The sequence below is a fragment of the Barbus barbus genome (genome assembly GCF_936440315.1).
Source record: "Barbus barbus genome assembly, chromosome: 17".
Taxonomy (NCBI): domain Eukaryota; kingdom Metazoa; phylum Chordata; class Actinopteri; order Cypriniformes; family Cyprinidae; genus Barbus; species Barbus barbus.
The window spans coordinates 19,984,751-20,006,441 of record NC_136745.1 but is presented as its reverse complement, the minus strand read 5'-3'; the positions used below and the strand labels follow the sequence as shown (position 1 = coordinate 20,006,441).

Genomic DNA, 21,691 nt, shown 5'->3' with positions numbered 1-21,691 from the left:
CTGCTCAAGGAAAAGTGGCCTAGAGGAGAATCCTTAAGTAGCTGGCTACCATGGCAACCCGTAGGCCTGATTCTTGGCTGTCTGTGGGCAGTTGATTATGACCTTATAAGGCATTTCTGAAAGCTGATATTGTTGAGTCATACGTGACATGGCACGTGCTGGCACTCCATACCTACAAAAATGAACTGATATTAGTAGCCCACTAATATAAAGTTAGCCTGTGAATGAGAGGCATAAAATATTTATATAAAATATGTCCTCTACAGCGCTCATAATTAATATTTCTCTCTTTTTCAATGCAGGCTTTTCAGGTGGATTCTAGAATGGTGCTAAATGGACCCAGGTAAGTAAGCATAATACAAATGATAACTAGTAAACAACAAAAACCTGTGTTATGCCAGGCATGCTTACATTAAAAAGATAGTTCACCCAAACATGAACACTCTGTCATCATTTACTCACCCTCATGTTGGTTCAAACCTGTATGACTTTCTTGCTTGTAAAATATAAAATAATTTTTCAACTGTATTTTAAGAAATTATATTTTCAAATAGTTTCAAATGCCATGTGTTCATAAACAACATTGGACCACAGGATTTTTTTATTTTCTTTCCCAGTATGAGTAATTTTTTCCATTTCTTACCCAGTATGAGTAAGTAACATTGATGATTAACATGGTAAACTGCTGACCATTTGTGGTGCTTAATGAACAAATACCCACATATTAACAATCCCAAAACTTTACCAATGCCACGCCTGTTTTTGCAAACACAAAACTAATTCCCACGGCTCAGCCATTGTTGTTTTGGCAGTTATGGATAGTACCTTCAGCAATTGCATCGACAAGTCATTTGTGAAAGAGCACCTAACTTCTCTAAATTCAGTGTATTGACCCACCTCCAATCTCTCTGTGCTTAGAAAGTGGCCTCTTCTCAGTGCTGAATACGTAATGACAAATGGAGCCATTTACCTTGGAGTGAAGGGTTAAGTGTTTCTGAGGCATCTCCTTGGAAAGGTGAAACACTGAAAAAGTTTGAAATGTCTGCTCAATGTAAATGTTGAAAGAGGTCCAGGTTTTTTCAGAAAGCCAGCCATTGGAGTCAATGGGTCTTCTATGAAGTATGATGGAATGGCAATAAATAATGTAGCACCATATTTCTTTTTATCTACTAAAAAGTCTAAACACTAAGCTTACAACAAGGCCTGAAACAGCTTAACATGTATACAACCCTAAAAGCAATGCAGCTTCTAATGCTGGATGGCAGCCAGTGGACGGCCAGAGGTTAGTAGGTTGTATACTAGCTGGAAAACTTTGAGGAACATAACATGAACAAACAAAGAGAACCAAAAACTCCATTTGTGGTACATTTCTGGAGCGATAAAACTATTGATTGTGTATTGTGTATTGAAGTCCACTGGCAAGGTGTTTCCTTACTTTGGATGGGAATTATATTTTCAGAAACACTGAAAGATTTTGGGTCTCTGTTTTAGTACTTTCAAGTACTCAATAATGTGAAAAACAGGTCCAGATCAATACAATTCACACACACGCTACAGAAGGTTAGCTTCACACTTCAGTAATCAGAGTAGACATTCATATGATTATAAGTCACAAGTTGGATTTACTGTTCATCTCTTGTAAATGGAAATTCATTGTCTTGCCCTGTGACATTATGAATCAGTCGACAGGGCCTAGTGAATAGGAATAAGCACTGAAAGTGACAGTCTCACATGAGCAGGACTGAGTTAAATGGCAAAAGCAAACCATGGGAAATCGGTGTCCATAATGGAAAAGTGGCTTTGGTATCTAATTATAGACCTGGCATGAGGATGCTGCATGCATAAACCACTCATGTAAACAAATAGAGCAGAATGTATCTCTTGACACTACAGTATCTCTGTAACACAGCTTGATTACACTGTTTTATACAGTAAATCCTCTGTATAATGAAGAAATGGCTTTTGGTAGATGTTTGAGCCCTTTTTTCTGTAAAATATGTTTCAAAATATTTTATTTTATTTTAGAATTTTATTAAAAGCATAATGAATGATTTTGAAGAACAACTGAAGAAGCTCATAGAAAGTGGCATAGTGTTGGCAGGTGCCGCAGATGATAACCAGACTGTCAAGTTTATGTCTTTTGTGGTTAACGCCCTGTAACCGCACTGTGAAATTCTGAGATTTTTTTTACAAAGCTAATAATTGAAATTGAAAACAAAAAAAACAAATAAAGCAAAAAAAAAATAATGATTTAGATCAAACAAATAAAACTAAATATATAAAATCTACATTCAACATACTGTGTATATAGTTATATGACTGTGTCATTCCATTTTATTATACATAACTTAATTTCTGAACTTATTTGTTTTCTTTGTATGTTTGGATTACTTGGGTTGTTACCGACATCTGGTGAAAATTTCATGTCAACAGCACCTTTGGAAAAATATTTACTGAGAAAAATAGTGACATGTTCAATACTTTTTTTACCCACTGTATAATGTATTTGAATGCATTTCTCATTGCATTATACTCTTTTAGTAATTGTCCTGACCTCATCACTTATTGTACATAATGTATCTAATGCAAGACTCAAGAGTATTTGAAAGGCAGTTAATGTGGCGTTCCCGTCTAGGAGATTAAAGATAAAGTGAGTGGCTGAAATAAAAGCACACCCTTCAAAGTTCTTCCCATACTGTGAGCTGATGGGGCCTGTGCTCCTGACCTCCCCCATTCTCTTTGCTTCATTACACTCTTTTTGTGACCAAATAAACTTTGACCAATTTGTATTTTCATCTTTAGTGCTATTTAGCTGTTCAGGTGAGAGCTAAAGTGATTTTGACACAGTGCCTCTTTTAGTGCCTCTTCAGCACAACATTTGCCCTCTTATTATTGCATTATGTGTAATTTCTATAGATGCTATGCATTCACACTAGAGAACAGCAGTTGTGAAAGGAACTGGATAGTTGTGACACCATGCTATAAACCTGTGTGTGGTATGAGAACGAGAGAGAGAGAGAGAGAGAGAGAGAGAGAGAGAGAGAGAGAGAGAGAGAGAGAGAGAGAGAGAGGTGAGCAACTAATAAAGATTTGGACATGCCTGTTATCAAAAAAGACTCAATGACCTTTGGCTTTTTCTTAATGGCATTAAGCCATTTAGTAAACACAACACAAATGCAGAATGAAAATGTTTCAGATTTAATTTTTTTTCATTGTTCTTATTTTGTACATTGTGGGCAGTAATCTTTGTATTAAAGCAATTAAAAGCGAATTGAAATGTACTGTGTAACTATAGACTATATATAGACTTTGAGAAGCACTGGCATAGAGAGTCCACATGGAATGAACGAGACCGGACTATACTATACACACAAGACTATATATGGTATGTATTGAATAATGTAAGCACGAATTCTTGCCGGTGAATTACTGCATCTCTTTCCAAGTTATGTAATATGCACAAATGTGTTGTTGGACAAAACTGAAGTTGATAAACACTTGGAATTACACAAGATGTACTTCTGTGATTGGTCTAGAGTTCTTATCTACAGAAATGGAGAGCATGATTAATTTACTATGCACGGAAAATTTGAAAATGTTCAGTGTCACTTCCTGTTTCAGTTTTTTTTTTTTTGTGAAAATGAGGGTTATTCCAAATAAATCACATATTTTTCACACATTTTGCAAGAAAGGAAAAAACATTAAACTATTTGTCAAATTATTAAATTGAAAGTTCATTCAAAAATGAAAACTGTCATCATTTACTCACACTCCAAACCTGTGCCATATATAAATGCAGTAGTTAAATGTCAGTTTAATAATGTGAGACGTTATTAAAATAAATATAAAATGTAGAAAACATAATCTAAAAATAATGCATTTTCCAGAAAAAAAGTACATTACAATCTTTACAACAGCTTCTACGATCTACTTTATACCAATGCACTGATTTGCGCTGCTATGCGAAGAATATGGACTTCCCACTGATTGAAGCCCATCCATATACACAGCAGTCAGTTCTCCATTACAGCCTCCGCCTTCCGAGTCCAGATGTAACACAAAACTGACCAATCAGTGCTAACATCCGTCTACCACGTGACTATTCGCGAGCATTGGGAAGCGTCCATAGGCGGGGACAATAGTGGGCCTGACTCGTGCGTTTGGTTGTGTAGGTAAGCCTTGGATAAGATTTTGTGAGTTTTTAAATATTATTACTTGACTATTTGGCTGTTTAATATTAATTCGCTATGTCCACGTAAGCAGACTTGGTGTTCAGAGCCCTTGTCTTTATTGTACACTTTAACTTTAAGCCACATAGCGCTAGAATAACAGTTTCCTGTGTGAAAGTAACCGCCTGGATATCAGCGGTCATTTCTTCTTTGAATAAAATCAGTTATGTATTAATTTTATAAACAGCCATGCTATTTTGTAAACTCACAGACCTCCTTTGACTTTTTACAAGACTCTGAAATATCTTTATAATTAATTAAACCTACTATATAATTGATTGAGAGTAAAATTCCTTTAATTTATTAAACGCATGGTTAAATTGACGCTACTTAATAACAAAAGTGTGTCCTCAGATGATTGTTTTAATGCTACATTGATGTATTAAAATCGACAAAAGTTCACAAGCTCTTCACTGACAGTGTATATGTATATATCCTTTATATATCCATGTGCTTTCATATAGTTGACATTACAAACACTTTGTTTTTCCCTCCTCAGACTCTGACTGGATGTTTTGGACTGGACTGAATCTCACCACACCTTATTTTTTGGACAGCTTCACACACAGATGTTACATCATATTCCACTGGATATGTACATGGGATAGTTTAGGACCCAACTCATATTTTGTTTCTTTCTTCGTGAATGGCATGGCTTTTGAAGAAACGTGATTTTTCATAAGTGTTTGCAAACTCGTGGGAAATAATAAGCAACATTACTGTTCAAGTGAAGTTTAACTCCAAAGATGGATCAGCAGGCAGCTGGAGGGGAGGACCCAAATAAACCCTCCAAAAAGAAATCCAGTGAGGATGAGAGTAAAAACAAGAAACTGGTATGTGTTTTATTTTCAGGATTCATTTTGTTTTTGTTGTTATGTCTCAGTTATGCAAAACTAATTATGACATTTTACAACAACATGGGTGTCGCATCTGTTTGTAAATGTAAAATAAATAAATAAATATATATATATATATATATATGTATGTCATACATTTTTTTTGAAACCCTGGTTACAGGCCAAAATGCATTCTCATAGAAAAAGAAAGTAAAATTAACCTGCATTTTTTTTAAAGAGAAATACTTATAACAACACATAGTAGAAGCTGGTCTCAGCTTGTTATTGTTAAAGTCATTGTTTAGACTTGTTCATGAGGGACACAAAAGGCCCCCTTTTTGTGCACACTGTCAGATTTTTTTCTGGGCTTTTCTACCTCGGGAGTCCATCCAGATAACTTCAGCAGTGAAGAATTTGAGCATTTTTGTTATATCGATCAACAAAGTTTCTGTATGTTTTCACTGCAAAGATTAAGCAGCTCAGTCAGCACTGTGGTAGAGCTGTTGAACCTGTCAGTGTATTAGTTCACAGGACCCTGAACCTCGTGATAATGTGCTGTCAAAACACTCTGTGAGTGTCAGTGGGGTCTGGAGTAGTGTTTGTGATAGTTCTGAACCTATATGGATGGTTACGCGTATCTCAGAGGCTTAGTAGTGAAACTAGAACTGTTTGTTTCAGTTCTTGCTCGCTGCCTTTTTGAAAGTTTTATAACGTTGTTGAAAGTTTGCTAACTTACTGACCTCAGGGCGAAGAAGGGATATGTGAAGTTATTTGTCTGTTATTGTGAAGTTATTTGTCTGTCATGTGATTTTTAAGAAATGCAATGTCTAACCAAAAGCGTCAGTAGTAACGGAACAGTCTGTTGGTTAGGTATTTATCAACTTTATGATACAGAGCCAAGTATTTAGTATTACCGTATGTTATACCTGTGGGGAACCGATTACTTCATCACTGTTGCACAGCCTTCTCATATTTCACATGCCACTTTTAATGACCTGGGATTCGTTTGCTTTGACTTCCAAATATGTAATGCTGGTTACTGGATGTAGGACACTCTATTTTAAGGTGCCTCCTCATGCATTTATTAATTACTTTACAAGACATCCTCACTTCACAAAAGTTGTGGGAGATCATTTTAGTCATCTTGTAAGATCTCGGACCGAGCTTATCGTCACAGCAGGGTTCCAGATCAAGCGAGGTGAATGAGTGTCTAAGTCTGTGTAATCCGCATATGTATTATAACTAGGGCTGAACGATATGGACAAAATTTCATATCTCGATTTTCATGCCAGATATCTCGATATCGATACGATACGATATGACTACGGGTTCGGTGAAAACCAAGCATTTCTCAGAAAAATAAAATAATACAAAAAAATACATCATAATACAAAAAAATTTGGAAAGTGTAGTTTTATTTTTAAGAACTCACTGGTGGACGTCGACTCGTACGGCGTAAAGGCCCTTTCACACAGGACGCGGAATGCGCTGCGCTATGAAACCCATTCATTTCAATGGCTTGCGCTGCGCGAGGGCGGTTAGTTGCTGCGCCGACCAAAGCGCACGCGCAGCGGAGCGCACCGCGGTCAAAGTTCAAAATAGTTCAACTTTTGCCGTTGCGCTCTGTGACGTTTCTCCGCGCGGCCAATAGAAACGGGGCATCCAAACAAGCGCCGAACTCAAAATGGATGAACAGCTGATTCTCTGTGTGTCTGAATTTCCAGAGCTATACCATACAAGTTTGCGGTCGAATAGGGACCTCAGCGGTGCATTCAAGGGCACTCGTAAAACTGATGTTCGTTGTGTGACTGCCAGAGTTGTATGCAGGGTGGGGCGAGCGCGGAGAGGGGAAATCTATATCGTCTATATCGTTGCTTTTTTCGATAGTAATATCTTGAAAGTTCATATCTCGATATAGATACGATAACGATATATCGTTCAGCCCTAATTATAACTTTGCTTAACAGCTTGTCTCCAGTCAAATGAGCGTGTCCTGTACCAGCTTCATAATGACGGCACTCTTTTGGGAGTTGCAGGAATCCATCCGTTTATGAGCTCTATTTGCTTTGTGGAATGTAAACCTTTGGAAGCCAGATGGAGACTTTCTGATAGCCGTATTTGTAGCTGAAGTTAAACAGTGCCTTAAGTAATGTGGTAGGCATACCACAACTAACTTTTTGTGTCCCAGGCTGCCTCAAAATTCAGAGAAATATGGGCATGTTGTTATACTTTTTTATGATTAGTTGATTATTAGATTATTATTCCCACAGAATGGCTAGGAAGTCTACATGAGTGGAGTGGGTGTGGCTTGTGAAGCTGAAAACACTCCACATTTTGTCTACTTGTATAGTGGTTCTCATCCAGGGGGCCACAGGCCCACTAGGGGGTCTCGGCACATTTCCAAGTGTTCTGCAAGATTCAAAACTCAAAAGTGTTTGTTTAAAACAGCAAGTCAACAACAGTCTTTAGTACTTAAGTTTTTGCTTAAGAACTGCACTCCCACAGTCTTGGAAATTTTTATTTCTAGTCCAGGGAAAATCATATAAATTTCTGTATTTTAATACTCACTATTGTATTTTTTAATAGTCTCTTATGATTAGTAAGGCTGCATTTGATTAAAACATACAGTAACAACAGTAATATTATACAATTTTCCATAGCTATTTTCTATTTTATTAATTCCTGTGATGATACGTCTTCATATTATCATTCTAATATGATGATTTGGTGCTCAATAAATGCTTCTTTTTATCAATGTTGAAAACGGTTAATTGTTTTGCTTTTTTCCTTGGATTTTTTCAAAAGAACAGCATTTATTAGAAATAGATTTTTTTGTAACAATGTAAAAGTCTGTACTGTCACTTTTGATTAATTTTAATGATTACTTGGTGAATGAAAGTATTAATTTATTTCCAAAAAATAATCTTACTGACCCCAAACTTTTGAACAGTCGTGTAAGTGTTATGTTAGTTATATTGATCTCTATGAGCTCTAAAAACTAATGGGTAGAAATCACTGAGAAATTACTATTTGTGAAGAGACAAATACTTTAATCTTGTAATCACAAACAATTGGAGAAAACATGTCAATTTATTATTCATAAAGTGTGAACCCTGACAAGCATTCAATCCTTATAACATATAGAATGACAGACTTTATACATTTTTTTTTTTATAACCTTTTATTTAATAATTTTAATATTGTCATTATTGGTCACAAACAAACAGCTTTATCACAGAAGTACCAGATATATTGAGGACCCCTTGTTAAACAGGTGAAAAAAATACTTGTCAGGGTGTCTGCAGGATCAAATTTAAATTAAAATTTTTTAAGACCTGCAAAAATAAAATGAATACCTTATGAGTGGGGTAGCGCAATGTCTGTGGTAACATATTAAACTATAAAATGACCATAAAAAACATGATTTACAGTTCAGATACAGGTTTTAACAAAAACAAAGTTTTATGAAATTATGAACTTCACATTTCAGCCTTGAGATTCAGCCTTGGGATGAGTCAAAAGTATCAATTATATTAATTTAAACCATTAATAATCAATTGTTATGTTAGTTAAATAGGCTAACATCTTATTGTCTTAATTGTTTAGATTTGTATTATGCAATAGCTTCTTGTCAATCCACCTGTTGACATTTACAACTGCGTTTTTCCTGCGAAAAATATGAGTCAATTATGGCTTGGTCTGAACATAAACTGCAGATGGGCTTATTGAAAATGCTAATTCATCCTTTGCCAGCAGTTGGCATTTTCAGAACGTCAGAAATGTAGGCCTAGCATTTCCCCGGGAACGGCAGTACACGAAGGAGCGCAGCACATGACTTTGACACTTGCATCGCTCATACTTATTCAATGAAATCATAACCTTTTGAAGTTTAATCATCATGTTGAATCCCCCAAAGTCCATCCCCAAATTGAAGATCTCCTGGAATCATAATTAAGGCTTTTTATGGCCTTAAATAAAAAAAAAAAACTTGCTAGAGGTTGTTGAGGTTTCCACACACTCACAAATATTCAGGCCTTAACACTGATGTCACTCTCTCTCACACTAGTGATCTCACTGTTGCCCACCCTGTGGCTGACTTGGTGCCAGGCATGTTCTCTGTTGTCTAACTTATGTGTATATGAGAAGTCCAAAACTTCTGCTGTTGCACAATAGCTTTTGGCAAAATCGAGGAAGTCATCCACCAGAAGGGTGGTCAAGTTTAAAATTATCCAGTCGTTTTAGCTTTCTTTCAGCAACAATTTAGTCTTCAGCATCTACTATGGTAAAAGGCAGGCAATGCATTTTTTTAAGTAGATGTACAATTGACGTATTTGGTTGTAGTTTATTTTATGATTTCATTGGAAAGTAGAGTATTTGTAAGAGATAGAAAATGGTGCGCACATCTATCACAGCTTGAAGTGGGGTGGCGCTTCATGACTGGAGGGCAGGATAATACTTAGAAGGGTAGCAATGTTTGTGAAAAGTGGTTCAAATCAATTTATGTACTGTATATATTTTTTTTAAAACAAAACAAGTTGTGGTTTGTTAAATTAGAATGATGACTTGCAGAAATTTAAGCAGTGATCTAAAGTCACACTTATAGTAACTCGCCACAGTAAGTTGCCACAAAGCAACCAGATGTCATTCATCGTCAGTGGGAGTTGGTGATTTGAGTGTCAGCTTTTGTTTGTGACAGAATGTAGGTGTGTCTATCAACTGGGACAAGTGATTTTGCTGTTTCACGTGACCTGTCTGGATATAATAAAAATGGTGCATGGAAAATCATGTTAGAAATTGTCAGCAGTATAAGTGAGTTTGAGTCATGTCTCATCTTGCTCATGATATGATGCATATGCACTGCTGTAATTTACAAACGAACACTTTCACCTGCACTGCATCTTAATAGCAGTAGGGAAATCTATTTAGTTTTATATCAAACTTCACAGATTATGGAATGTGCTGTTGGTTACAGTGTTTATTTGCTTTTTGTTCATGTTTTTAGCAATTTCTTTATTTGTGAAAAATAATGCAATAGGATTACAGAAAAAAAGAAGTTGTGAATTATAATTAATTGATTATTTCAAGTAGGGCTGCACAATAAATCGAAATGAAATCGAAATCGCGATTAGAAGCTGCGATTGTCATGAGTATCTTTCAGTGAAGCACGGTTCTGTGATCAGTAGTATATCTCCAAGGCCAGAGGGCGCTCTCGCGCGGAAAGTCCAAATACACCTCGCAGAAGAAATCCAGGAAATGGGTAGCTGCTAGCGGTAGCTGGATAAACAGAAGATTGAACTGCTTTTATTGATTCAGCGTGACTAATAAACACACAACTACGACAATATCTGGTTTATCTGAGTTCTTATTATAGTTTTCATTATAATAAAGTACATTTATAATGCAGTGCCTTTATCACTGTTTAGAATACTATGAAATATGTTGTGTGCCTTAAGCCCAATTTATACTTCTGCGTTGGACCTACGCCGTAGCCTCTACTCTGGAAGCTGTGCGTTGGTTTTCATTTATACTTCTGCGTCGTCGTCCGCGTCGACGTGCAGTACACATGCAAACCACTAGTCTGCAGTGTCCATGGGCATGTTGCTGGTGTAACCCGCAGATACATATGGAGGGAGGGGTTCTAGCAGACCAATCACAGCGCTTGCGGTCCACGTAGAATTGACGCGCTGTTAGATTTTTGGAGAGGTGCACGTCAGGTACAGCGTAGGCTACGGCACAGGCCTGTGCGTCTCTGCATAGGCTACGGCGTAGGGTCGACGCAGAAGTATAAATTGGGATTTATTCAGTCTAAGAAGCCACATCATCTCACAGAAGGATTTATTTCAAACACTCGACTGACGTTATAAAGTGAGTTTGGAGTAAAAACATGTTATTAAATGTGGTATTTTCACATGCTTTCAGATAGAGCAGCACTACACAGAGCCATAGTTCACTGACGCAAACAGCTGTCATTATCACAAATGGTTTATTCGATTTCATAATCATGCAATAATATCTTCTGCGATTTATTTATTTTTTATTTTTATTTTTTTTGCATGACTTGTCAGTGAACTACAGCTGTGTGTAGTAAATGCTGCTCCATCTGAAAGCAGGTGATGGAGATTTACTGCTGATTACAGAACCGGCTTTACTGATGCGCATGGAAATCACATTCGATTAATTGTGCAGGCCTCAAGAATTTTTTCCCAATAATCATTTTGCTGCAGAAATGTAGAGTGGGGGTTCAATCTTCAGCTGGCTGGCAGGAGCTGCCACTGACAGGTCATGGGACCTGACAGTGGTTGGTGGCGGCTGCCAGTCTGATTCTGGCAGGTAACGTGACCTGCCAGTGGTTGGCTGCCTGCCGGCTGGCACTCCACTATCAGGAACCGTTGATTTATGGCAGATTTACATAGGTTGTTTTGTTGTTCTTCCACACTATCTCCGGGAATAATAATATATATTTTTTTGTACATCAGTTCATATGACTTTATTTTTTTACCTTTTATGGAGTAATATGGAAAGTGTTAAATTCGGAGCTGAAAGTGACTTGGAATATATTCCAGCATTGAATATGTAAGTTTGTTTGAATGAGAGCCATCATTGGTCTTATGATATATCTGTCCTGAGCTGCTGGATTAGAAGAAGGTTATAACCCCTGCAGCAAGTTGAGCTTTATTACAGAGCGTTAGATTTCTGTAATGCACTGGGGCTAATCTTTACAGTCAGCCCCAGGATCAGACCCATAGGGAGAGAAAGGAGGCAAGAGAAGGGACTAAGAATGCAGTGTTTGTTTCCAACTTGCAGATTGGGAATGACATCATGGATCCTCAGTGTGATCCACAGCTTCTGTTTGTGGTACAATTAAAGACAAACACACTCTAAAGTTTGCTGCTCTGTTAGTCTGTTCTTGTTTTGCACCTGACTTGCAGTGTAAAATAATGTGAATTTTGCATTTATGGAATGAATGTCTTAACTGGGTCTTAGCGTACCGGATGAAGTCATATAAGCGAATTCACATACCAGCTCGTTTCCTCAAAAGGCATTCCTGAGCACAGGCTGAATGGAAGTTTACCTCCATTAAATTCCATTGCAAATGAATGAAACTCCTAAAATAGAATATAAGCCTGGCTGCCGTTATGTAACGGACCATAACAGGGTGGAGATTAGTGCAGGCGATCGGCACTGCATGTTCTCGTGTAGTCATGCTGTAAGTGACTAAAGTAAAATACACTGTGTTTGTTGTGAAAGCCAGTGACCCTGAAAAGTGATTATATACCTGTTTTAATAAAGGAGCCACAGAAATGGATGAGAGGTGGTGTGGAGGCCTTTGCTGTTCAGTATTATAAAAAGCAGAGGTGTGAATGTCCAGATTAAATGTGTGAAACAGACTTGAATCATTCCTCAGGACTGCTGTGAGCTGTTTTGTAAAAATCAGTGGTGTACTGGGTGTTTCTCACTTCTAATAACTCTTTAGTGTAGCCCCAATCATCTTGGATGTGTAGTAGAAGTACATGTTTAAATAATCTGTGCTTTTTTTTTTTCTCATGAGAAATTTTTTTAACTGAGGCAGCTGTGCTTAGTTTCCCTAGAACAAATGTAACAACTCACTTTTGGGCTTTTGGCCAGCCAGTTCTCCCAAGCCACGTTAAGAACATTGACTAGTGTTTGTTTGGCCGTGACTTGTCAGGGTTGTTTAAATTCATCATTATTGATCATAATGACATTCTGTATGTGTACAGAACTAAACGAATGTTAGATTTGACGATAACAACTTGATACCTGTGCACTTTTATTCTCAAGATGTTAAGCCGTTACTGTTACTAATTCAGATATTATATATTATGGGATATTTTGTATGTTAGTTTGCAAGTAATGGTCATCTTAAATGCTGTCTAGTGTAGTGCCAACATACTGTAAGTCAGAGGTTCACTGAAGTAGATCTGTTTTTGTGGCTGACACAGATGAACGGTAATAAGTTAAATATAGCAGTTGTGGGTGGAACATCAACTTAATATTTTTAACCACACAGAACAGCGCATGGTCGTTATTATTATTATTATTATTATTTAGTCATTTAGCAGATGCTTTTATCCAAAGCGACTTACAAATGAGCAGAGGTGGAAAGAGTACGAAAATATTTTACTCAAGTAAAAGTACCATTACATTAATGAAATTTTACTTAAGTACAAGTAAAAGTAGCAGTCTAAAAATCTACTCAAGTAAAAGTAAAAAGCAGCTCATTTAAAATTTACTCTGAGAAAAAATTACGTAGTTTTTAACAGTGGGAGGGATGCAAAAATTGGTTAGGCCAAGGGTGTCAAACTCAGCTCCTGGAGGGCCACAACCCTACACAGTATAGATATCACCCTAATTAAACACATCTGATTCAGCTAATCTAATCATTTAGGCTTATTTGAAAACTACATGGTATGTGTGTTGAAGCAGGGTTGGAACTAAACTCAGCAGGGCTGTGCCTCTCCAGGAACTGAGTTTGACACCCATGGGATAGGCCTAATCTCAAACTAGTTGTTTTTAATTAAAGGAATCGGTTATTTAGAATAAATAGGAGAGGAAACACAGGAGCTTCATCTGAAGTGGCATTTAGATGTATTTACACACTGTTTAATGCAGGACATGAATGTATTTAACCTGTACAAATACAGAAATAATGTTTTGATTATATAAGACATAAAATGTTGAATACTCAAATTTCAAAACTTAACATTTAAATGAAAAACAAAAATAAATAAAGCTAAAAACAATTAAAAATATTAAAGAACAAAAGATATAAGAGTATAATACTGATTCTAACTTAACACTAAGCCAAACACCAAAAAAACAACTATATATAAGTACAACCACACACACATACATGCATATGTATACATACACATTTATAAATTCTCTCTCTCTCTCTCTCTCTCTCTCTCTCTCTCTCTCTCTCACACATATATATATATATATATATATATATATATATATATATATATATATATATATATATATATATATATATATATATATATATATATATATAATTTCATTTCCATTTAGTTTGTTGAAGTATTAAAATAACTCAAATGAAATAAAACTTAAAAGACCTAAACGGACATAATAAATTCAGACATTTAACTAAAATTAAAATAGATAACAAATACAAATCACGACAGTATAGTTTCAGTAATCCTAAGAAATAACACTGCCAAACACACATGCTAAAAACAACAACTTACACACAGTAAGAAATGGTTATAAAAACTGAAACAGAAGTGAAACAAGTAGTAGAAAAGAGGAGAAATAAAAAGTGATACTTATATCCTTGGCCAGTGGAGTCGCACGGTAGAGTCGATGGTCTTTACACTCTTCGGTCATCACACTAGGAGGCCTTCACACGACAACTGCCGTGACCGCGGTAAACTAAGCTTTTTTTTACCCATCTAACAAAATACTAACTGAATTTAGCTGGACACACTTTCCTTATTTTTCCACAACAAATGGCCAAGCAAGCACAGACACTGACAAGATACGCGAGACAGAACGAGACCAAATGCGAAATCAGCACGTCTCCAAACAGTAAAACTAATGGTTATGTGTCTTTGCAGGTCTGATCACTCTTGTGAAACTTTTGAGTTAGCATTGTGCATGCACTTTTATACAATGGGGTTCAAAAGTCTGAGATTATCTGAGATAATGCTTATTTTTATTATTATTATTTTTTTAATAATTTACAAATTATATAATCTGCATTATTTGAGTGAACAATTGAAACATGTCTCAGTATTTGGTTAGTTTCTCTTTTGATTCATTGGCTCGTTTGATTCATTTTATTCAAACAACCTGATGGTCTTGTAGTATAAACATATATTATAATCGCCCAGCCTAAATATTTAAAGCGAAACTGAAACTAGCGGCATGGCTGCTGGAAAATGCACAATACAAACTCAAAACAAACTCACTTGCCTTTTCTCATTCATCACCAATCCTAATGTGTGCGCTTTGCACTTGACCTTGATTGCTTTATATAAGTCGCCTTGTAAATCGCAGCACATTTCAGATGAAAAAAACACAATTTATAGTCCAGAAAAACAGTACCAAATCCATTTTCATAAAAATGTGTGTGGAAAACAGAAGAAAGCATATCTTTGCAAGATAAAACGACAAATTATTTCCATGTTTTCCCCAAATGCCAGCACCCGTGAGCAGGAGGATAACACTGGCATTTGTTCTGATACAGGAAAGTATTTGAATCATTTTTAAAACGGTTCCAATACAAGGCATTTTTCAAAACAAATGAACACTTTCACAATTTTAAAACATGTAACTTATTTACAATGGTGCCACTTTTGTAGTGTATATAGCTATTTTGACTTTTTATTTTGTATTTTCTGTGCGGCTTGAACGCGGTGTCCGTCAAAAATAGACTAGGCGCCTATCTTTGGTGAAGCCGCGTGGAGAGCCGCTTCTGAAACGTGTCGCGTATCGACTGGAGCGGCGGGACAGTGTAAATCCAGGGTTATATGCTGCAATACAGGCTACAGCGCCATCTATTGGATTCTACTGATATTGCATATTGGAACAACTGCCTCACGGGCTGGATGAAAACGCCCATAGTTTGCCCACCTCTGCAGATTCGTATAATTTTTTGTTTTTAAATCCCTCGCGGTCCACCACAGGAGTGATAGCGGGCCGCAGTTTGGACAACCCTGGTCTAGGGGCTCACAGGAAGTGAGGAAGGGAAGTGCTTTAGTTACACTCGGGGAAGCACAGCCTGGTCATTCTGACATCACCCTGTCAAGCAGATTTGTCTGGCAACATACTTCATAATGCTCACATTGTCACATGACATGAGGCAGCCATATCAGTTGAATTGGAGCTCAGAATACTTAATGTTGTCATTTCGGAGTGGGTTCTCTCTCTTGAATCAATCACATGAGATGGCTGTCCAAAGAAAGCTGTTCACACCACCATATCGCTGCATGTTTCAGAGAAACATAAACATTGGGTCCGCTTTCCTGAAATAACCAACACACCAACATTTTTTCCCATGTTAAGGCAACAAAGCTCTTGGGATGGGTTATTTCATGAGGGCCCCTCCAATATTTTGAAGTCATCAGTCATTCCTGGGTTGTGCTGCACAAAAGGCAAATCCCCTGGAATTTTTTTTCAGATGCTAGCATGTTCACTTCATTCAAATTAGTCTGTTTGTTTGCATGTTGAGAACAGTGGAGCTTTGTTTGATTGGGCAGATGTCTTAATAGAGAAAGGGTTTGTTCGTTAAGTCTTCAATGACAGTTGTGAGCCAAAACAAGACAGGTGTCAATCACACTAAGCAGCCATTGCTTTAGGTGCAATTACTAGTCTGTTAAGGATTACAGATTTTAGAGTTAACAAGAAAACAAAAATGACTTGTTTTTTTGGTTAATGCACTTTCTTGGCTACAGTGTGAATGATTCATTGTGCACTATTCTGAAAAGGAAAAATAAGGTTTATATATTGCTAGAAATATTCTAATAACATGCGCCATCCCTGAACCATTTTAAATATTTGGATGATGTGACCCGTGCCTTTTTATTGATTTGTTTTTTCTACTTCTCTCCAATCACTAGGCTACATTCTCATATAAACACTCTTTTCACAGTTCTTGATTGATAAAGTTCATTGAATACCTTGTTTCACTTAGGAATCAGTTTGCAGAATTAAAATGAATTGTGGAGATGGATTAATTTTGTCTGTAATTTGTGGAATACCACAAACCGTTTTGCCTGATGCTGTGTCAGTGCTGAAGGAACAGATGAGGCATAATTTTTTGAGTTCCAGGGCTACATTTACTATCTTGAAACATTGATCAGTCCATTAGCAAGCTGAAGTAAATCTGATCTCACTCTTCTTGGTCAAGAGGAAAGATCAAATACCTCAGTTTAACATGCAGTTTTCTTTCGATAATTTACTGTAGACTAAAACGATTATTGTTCCTTTAATGGTAGTATACTAACACTGAATATGGTTACCTTTCTCCCACATCTATAATTATTTGTGCATTCATCAAACAGCATTCACCCTAGGTTAATGTTAGGTTTTGTTTTTATTGTATGGACTTTCCAAAGCAGCAGTGTGATTTCAATTTTTTTTTTTTTTTTACATCTGATGTTTGAGGTTAAAATGTCAGCGTCTCTTATGTGGTTTGCAGCTTGGTTCAACAGGTTCATTGTGCTACATGCTCTGCAGTAGATGATTTCTGACAAAAATTGTTGACAAGTTCCTGTGACAAAAAGAGTGACCTTGGTTGGCCATGTGATTTGGTGTGAGGACAGCTTGTTCCTTGTTTTAGTAGCAAAGTTATCTTTCATCTCTAGTCTATTCAGCTTTAGTCACTCTGCACGTTTCTAAATTAAAACTGAGCTCAAGCCACAAGGCACACCAGAAACAATTACGTTATCTGTGATGATGAAACCTTTTTTTATACAGCATTGACATCAGTTACTGGAAATGGCAATCTTTTTCTGTTGAATTCAGGAAAGTCTGTTGCACGGAAGCCATGATTAATGTTGTAGTTCAGGGTTTACCAAATTAGGGTTTGTGAGGGAACTGCAGGGAGTTTGTGAGTTGATAAAGCTTATAATTAATTAAATTATATAAAATGTAAAAAATCAGTTAAGCCTCAATATACAACACTTACTAAAAATAAAATATTTTATGTTTGCCTGCATGTCATATGATCATTAACTGACATGCTTTATTTCTTAAAGCCTACTGTTAGCAAGCCAAAGGTGACTGAGGCTCCATAAGATCTTTGTGTAGTGGAGGGAAAAACCAATCATCCTCCTACATTGCCATCAATGTGCAAAATATAATCTAATTAAATATGCATAACATAGTTTGATTTGTTTTTTTTGACATGCTTTATAGATGTAGTCTCTATGAACTATATAGCTGATGAAACACAGGGCAACTTTTTGAGCAATTTTGCCAGGCAAATTTTGGTAGCACTTTATTTTTCAGTACGTGTACTTCCCTGGTGCATACATGGTAAATATATTGTACCTACAGGCATATGAGTGGTAACACAAGGTACTTACCTGAAGTGTATGTGCATGGTAACAAATAAGAAACACGGCTGTATTTAACAGTCATACATGCATGGTAATTAGTTTGTACATACAGACAAGTGTGGGTAAGAGCTGTCACTTATAGGTAGTGCCCGTACATTGTAACTAATTAGATACTTTACTGTACTAACTAATGTGTATACAAGGTAAATATGTAGCACCTACAGAAAAATGTGCTATTATGTGGTAACAAACAAGACACATACTGTACTTGGTTGGTATACACGTGGTAAATATGTAGTACTTGCAAACAAGTGTGTGTTAATGTTAAATTGCTCTCCACAACAGTGCTTACAAAGTTTGAAGAATTGGTAATTCCCGTGTAATGTTTATGTAAAATGGTGCACTTTATTTTACAGTCCTATGTACCTATTAGTTAATGTACAGAATAAGTTATGCGGTACTCAAGTTGGGGGGTATAAACATGGACCAAGGTACTTATTGAGTAATTGATGGTAGATGGTACATATTAAGTCTAAATCAATTACATGATTTACAGTTCAGATACAGGTTTTCACAAAAACAAAAATCTTATACAACAGCATTTCAGCCTTTATAGACCATTTTTATGAAAAGGGATAACTCAAGCATATAAATTATTATATTAAAATGAATAAATATTACTGTCTAATTGTTTAGATTTTTAGAAGGCACATTAACTTCTTTCTCATTTACAACTCTGTGTTTGCTGCTTAAAAACAATGGTCGATATTTGCAAATTGTTGTTTGGGCACTTTTCCATTGAGAATGGTTAACAAATTTCTATCTGCATACTTTAGATTGGTTGTGAGCCCTGTCTCACACCTGATTGCCTGTTGACGGCAACATTGCTCAAAAAGTTGCCATCAGCCATAGCTATGTAAAAACTCCTTCAAAAAGTTCTGCTTTCTTATGTTCATTTGAAAAATAAATGCATGTTGGTTTGGAGTGACCTGAGGGTATATACAGTACAGACAGACTTTTCATTTTTGGGTGAACTATACTTTTAAACTTTCAGATCAAAAGGTTTTCCAGACCATGAGAAACAAATTTAGTTCCAGTGTGTCCAAACTTTTGACTGTCGGTGTACATGCGTGTTTTATTAATACAGAAACTAAAGCTAACACTGCTCATCTTGACTATGACATTATCATGCACAGGAACTCATGCATAGAAACAGGATATTGGCTTTGGTGACTTTTCAGTTCTTCAAGACTGTATTCTGTTCTTCCACTTTTCTTTCCCCTTTACTCTGACCAGTAGTGGCCTCAGATCACGGTTTATAACTGGGTCACTCTATGATTATGATCTGATTAACTCTGAATGCATATAACTTGACTAGATGCGACGGTGAAGTGAATTGTCATGATAGAGACGAGTAACAGGATAGAAAAAGACATGGACAAAGGTTGAAAGTAAACGGGGAGGAGACAGAAAAGAGAAACTGACTTGCGGGGTGGTTGAGTGCAAAGGATTGTTATTTCACATGTATTTCAGTTGCACACCAGCGATGACATCACCGTTTCACCTCCTGAAGTGAAAGAGTGAGTTGACGTAGACTCCCTCACTGTTTGGGGGAGAACCACAGAAAGCCAAACACCGGAAAGAGCTTAAGTCTGCATATCATTGATTACATCTGCAGGCCCTGCCTTATCTGGCTACACTCAGATAATCCACGGATTGAAAATGAAGTCAAAGAGTTGGCCACCCCTTCTGCTGGATGTTCTCACTTTGCCTCATTGCGAAAATGATTTACTGTAGTTGCATACTCAGATCTATGATCTATGAGGCACGTCTGGCATCACCCCAGACTCTCCAGCAGGGCTGACACAGCGCCAGCCTCTGCAAACTATGTGTTGTGCTGCTTTCTCATGGGAAATTGATGGCCGTTTGTCAATTTCATATTGGCTAATATGAGTTAGAGAGAACATCACAGCTGAATGTGCATTTCAGCATGTTAATGTCAACGTTTAAGCAGGGGGATTGAATTACAGTTGTTTTCCGTGGCCATTTTCACTTAAGCGAGCTCTCGGTACAGGGATATTGCACATTAGTAAGCATCAGCCTTAGTTGTGCATCTAATGTAAATGAATGCATAAAAGCTTTGACTTAAACCTTGAGTTGTATTGAAGCAGTAAACCAGGCGACTGTGTATTATACAATCAGCACCAATAAACCAATAATTATGATGACTGACAAATAGCCAATATTTTTTACTTTTAAAATAAATATTTTACTTTATAGATTGTGTACTATCATTGCTACCATAAAAATACTTATACTATTAATGTATTCATATAAATGAATGAAAAATAAAACTAGAGCAAAACTAAAATATATCAATAGTTTTAAACACCTGTCCTGAAGTGAATGCACAACATTATAATTTACATTACAAAAAGCTTTTTAGATTTGCTGATATGTAGCCTATCCAGTATTGGTATCACAAAATTTAAACAAAGCAGCTGATAATTGACAGAATATTGAAATATTGTGCACTCCTAGTGGTTTTACCACATAAGGGGTTGTTCTTAATGGCAGCAGCAATTTGATAAAAGACACTAATGTTCAATAAAAAATTATTTATTAAGTTTATTATTTATAATGGACCTGGATAGTGGAAATTTTGGCATATGTAATTTGATGTGAATTAAATGATAATGTCAGGGATAGATGTAATCGTTTGAACGGGTTGAACACTGTGCTTTTGGCATATTAAATCCTTAAATCATTATGCAGTTATTTACAAATGATTCAACATCATATAAGCCATTTTTCTGCTCTATTGTCGTCTTTCAATGATTGATTCGTCCTATAGCCACCCCCTTTTGTGCAATTACCAATGTCTATCTTCCCATCAGGCTTTTGTTTGGTGTCCTGTTGGCCTGTACTCTGACTCTGTGGGCAAATACAACCGACAATCAGTGTTTATTCTAGTAGGGTAGTGGTCAAAGTGAGCACTCCACAGTACAAGAGCAGCGCTGATATTTAATCAAGAGTGAACTGGGCTTTACTCTACTGCAGGATTATCTGCATCACCAAGGTTTATGACCAGTTAGAAATCCATTCTTTTTAATATCTTGATTCTGGCTGTGAAATCTAGCCTGATATTTGTGTTTGTCTATTATAGGGTTTGACGCACTCTTCCCAGCTCTGTATTTAATTAAAACATCCCTGTGTTAAGAGTGTGAACAAGAGGAGCTGCTGGCCATCGAAAGCTCCGTTCTCGAGACAGAGTGACTGCGAGTTGCCAAGAACTGTTAGGTTCAAGTGATCCACAGTTTGAGTACAAATAGCATTAGCGACAGCTTCTTGTTGCTATCCCCATCTTCTCTGGTTGTTTTCCCAATGTAAGAATGGCCAGTGAAGCAGATGGTGTCAGCTAGAAGCTACTTTCTAAAATTTTGGCCATGTTTGTAAGGCCGTTTAATGCTTCAAATGGCGTTTGTAAAACATTGATTGACCAACTGTGTGTGTTGAATGGTGTGTGTCATCTAGTGGCGGAACATGTAATAGCACACCAATTACACACATGCTGACA

At 36.7% G+C, this 21,691-nt stretch overlaps 1 protein-coding gene across 2 annotated transcripts in view; it reads left to right on the top strand.

Annotated features, from left to right (window-relative positions):
• The first annotated feature begins 4,107 nt into the window (after positions 1–4,107).
• Positions 4,108–21,691, top strand: part of LOC306883740 (protein diaphanous homolog 2-like) — a 440,640-nt gene continuing 423,056 nt past the window's right edge. Inside the window, exons 1-2 of one of the 2 annotated variants that reach the window (XM_079439173.1) lie at positions 4,108–4,193; positions 4,729–5,062. In XM_079439173.1, coding sequence (XP_079295299.1) covers positions 4,976–5,062 — 87 coding nt within the window. In that variant the 5' untranslated portion in view covers positions 4,108–4,193; positions 4,729–4,975. The remainder of the gene's footprint in view (positions 4,194–4,728; positions 5,063–21,691) is intronic. The other variant, XM_079439172.1, reaches the window with a different exon arrangement.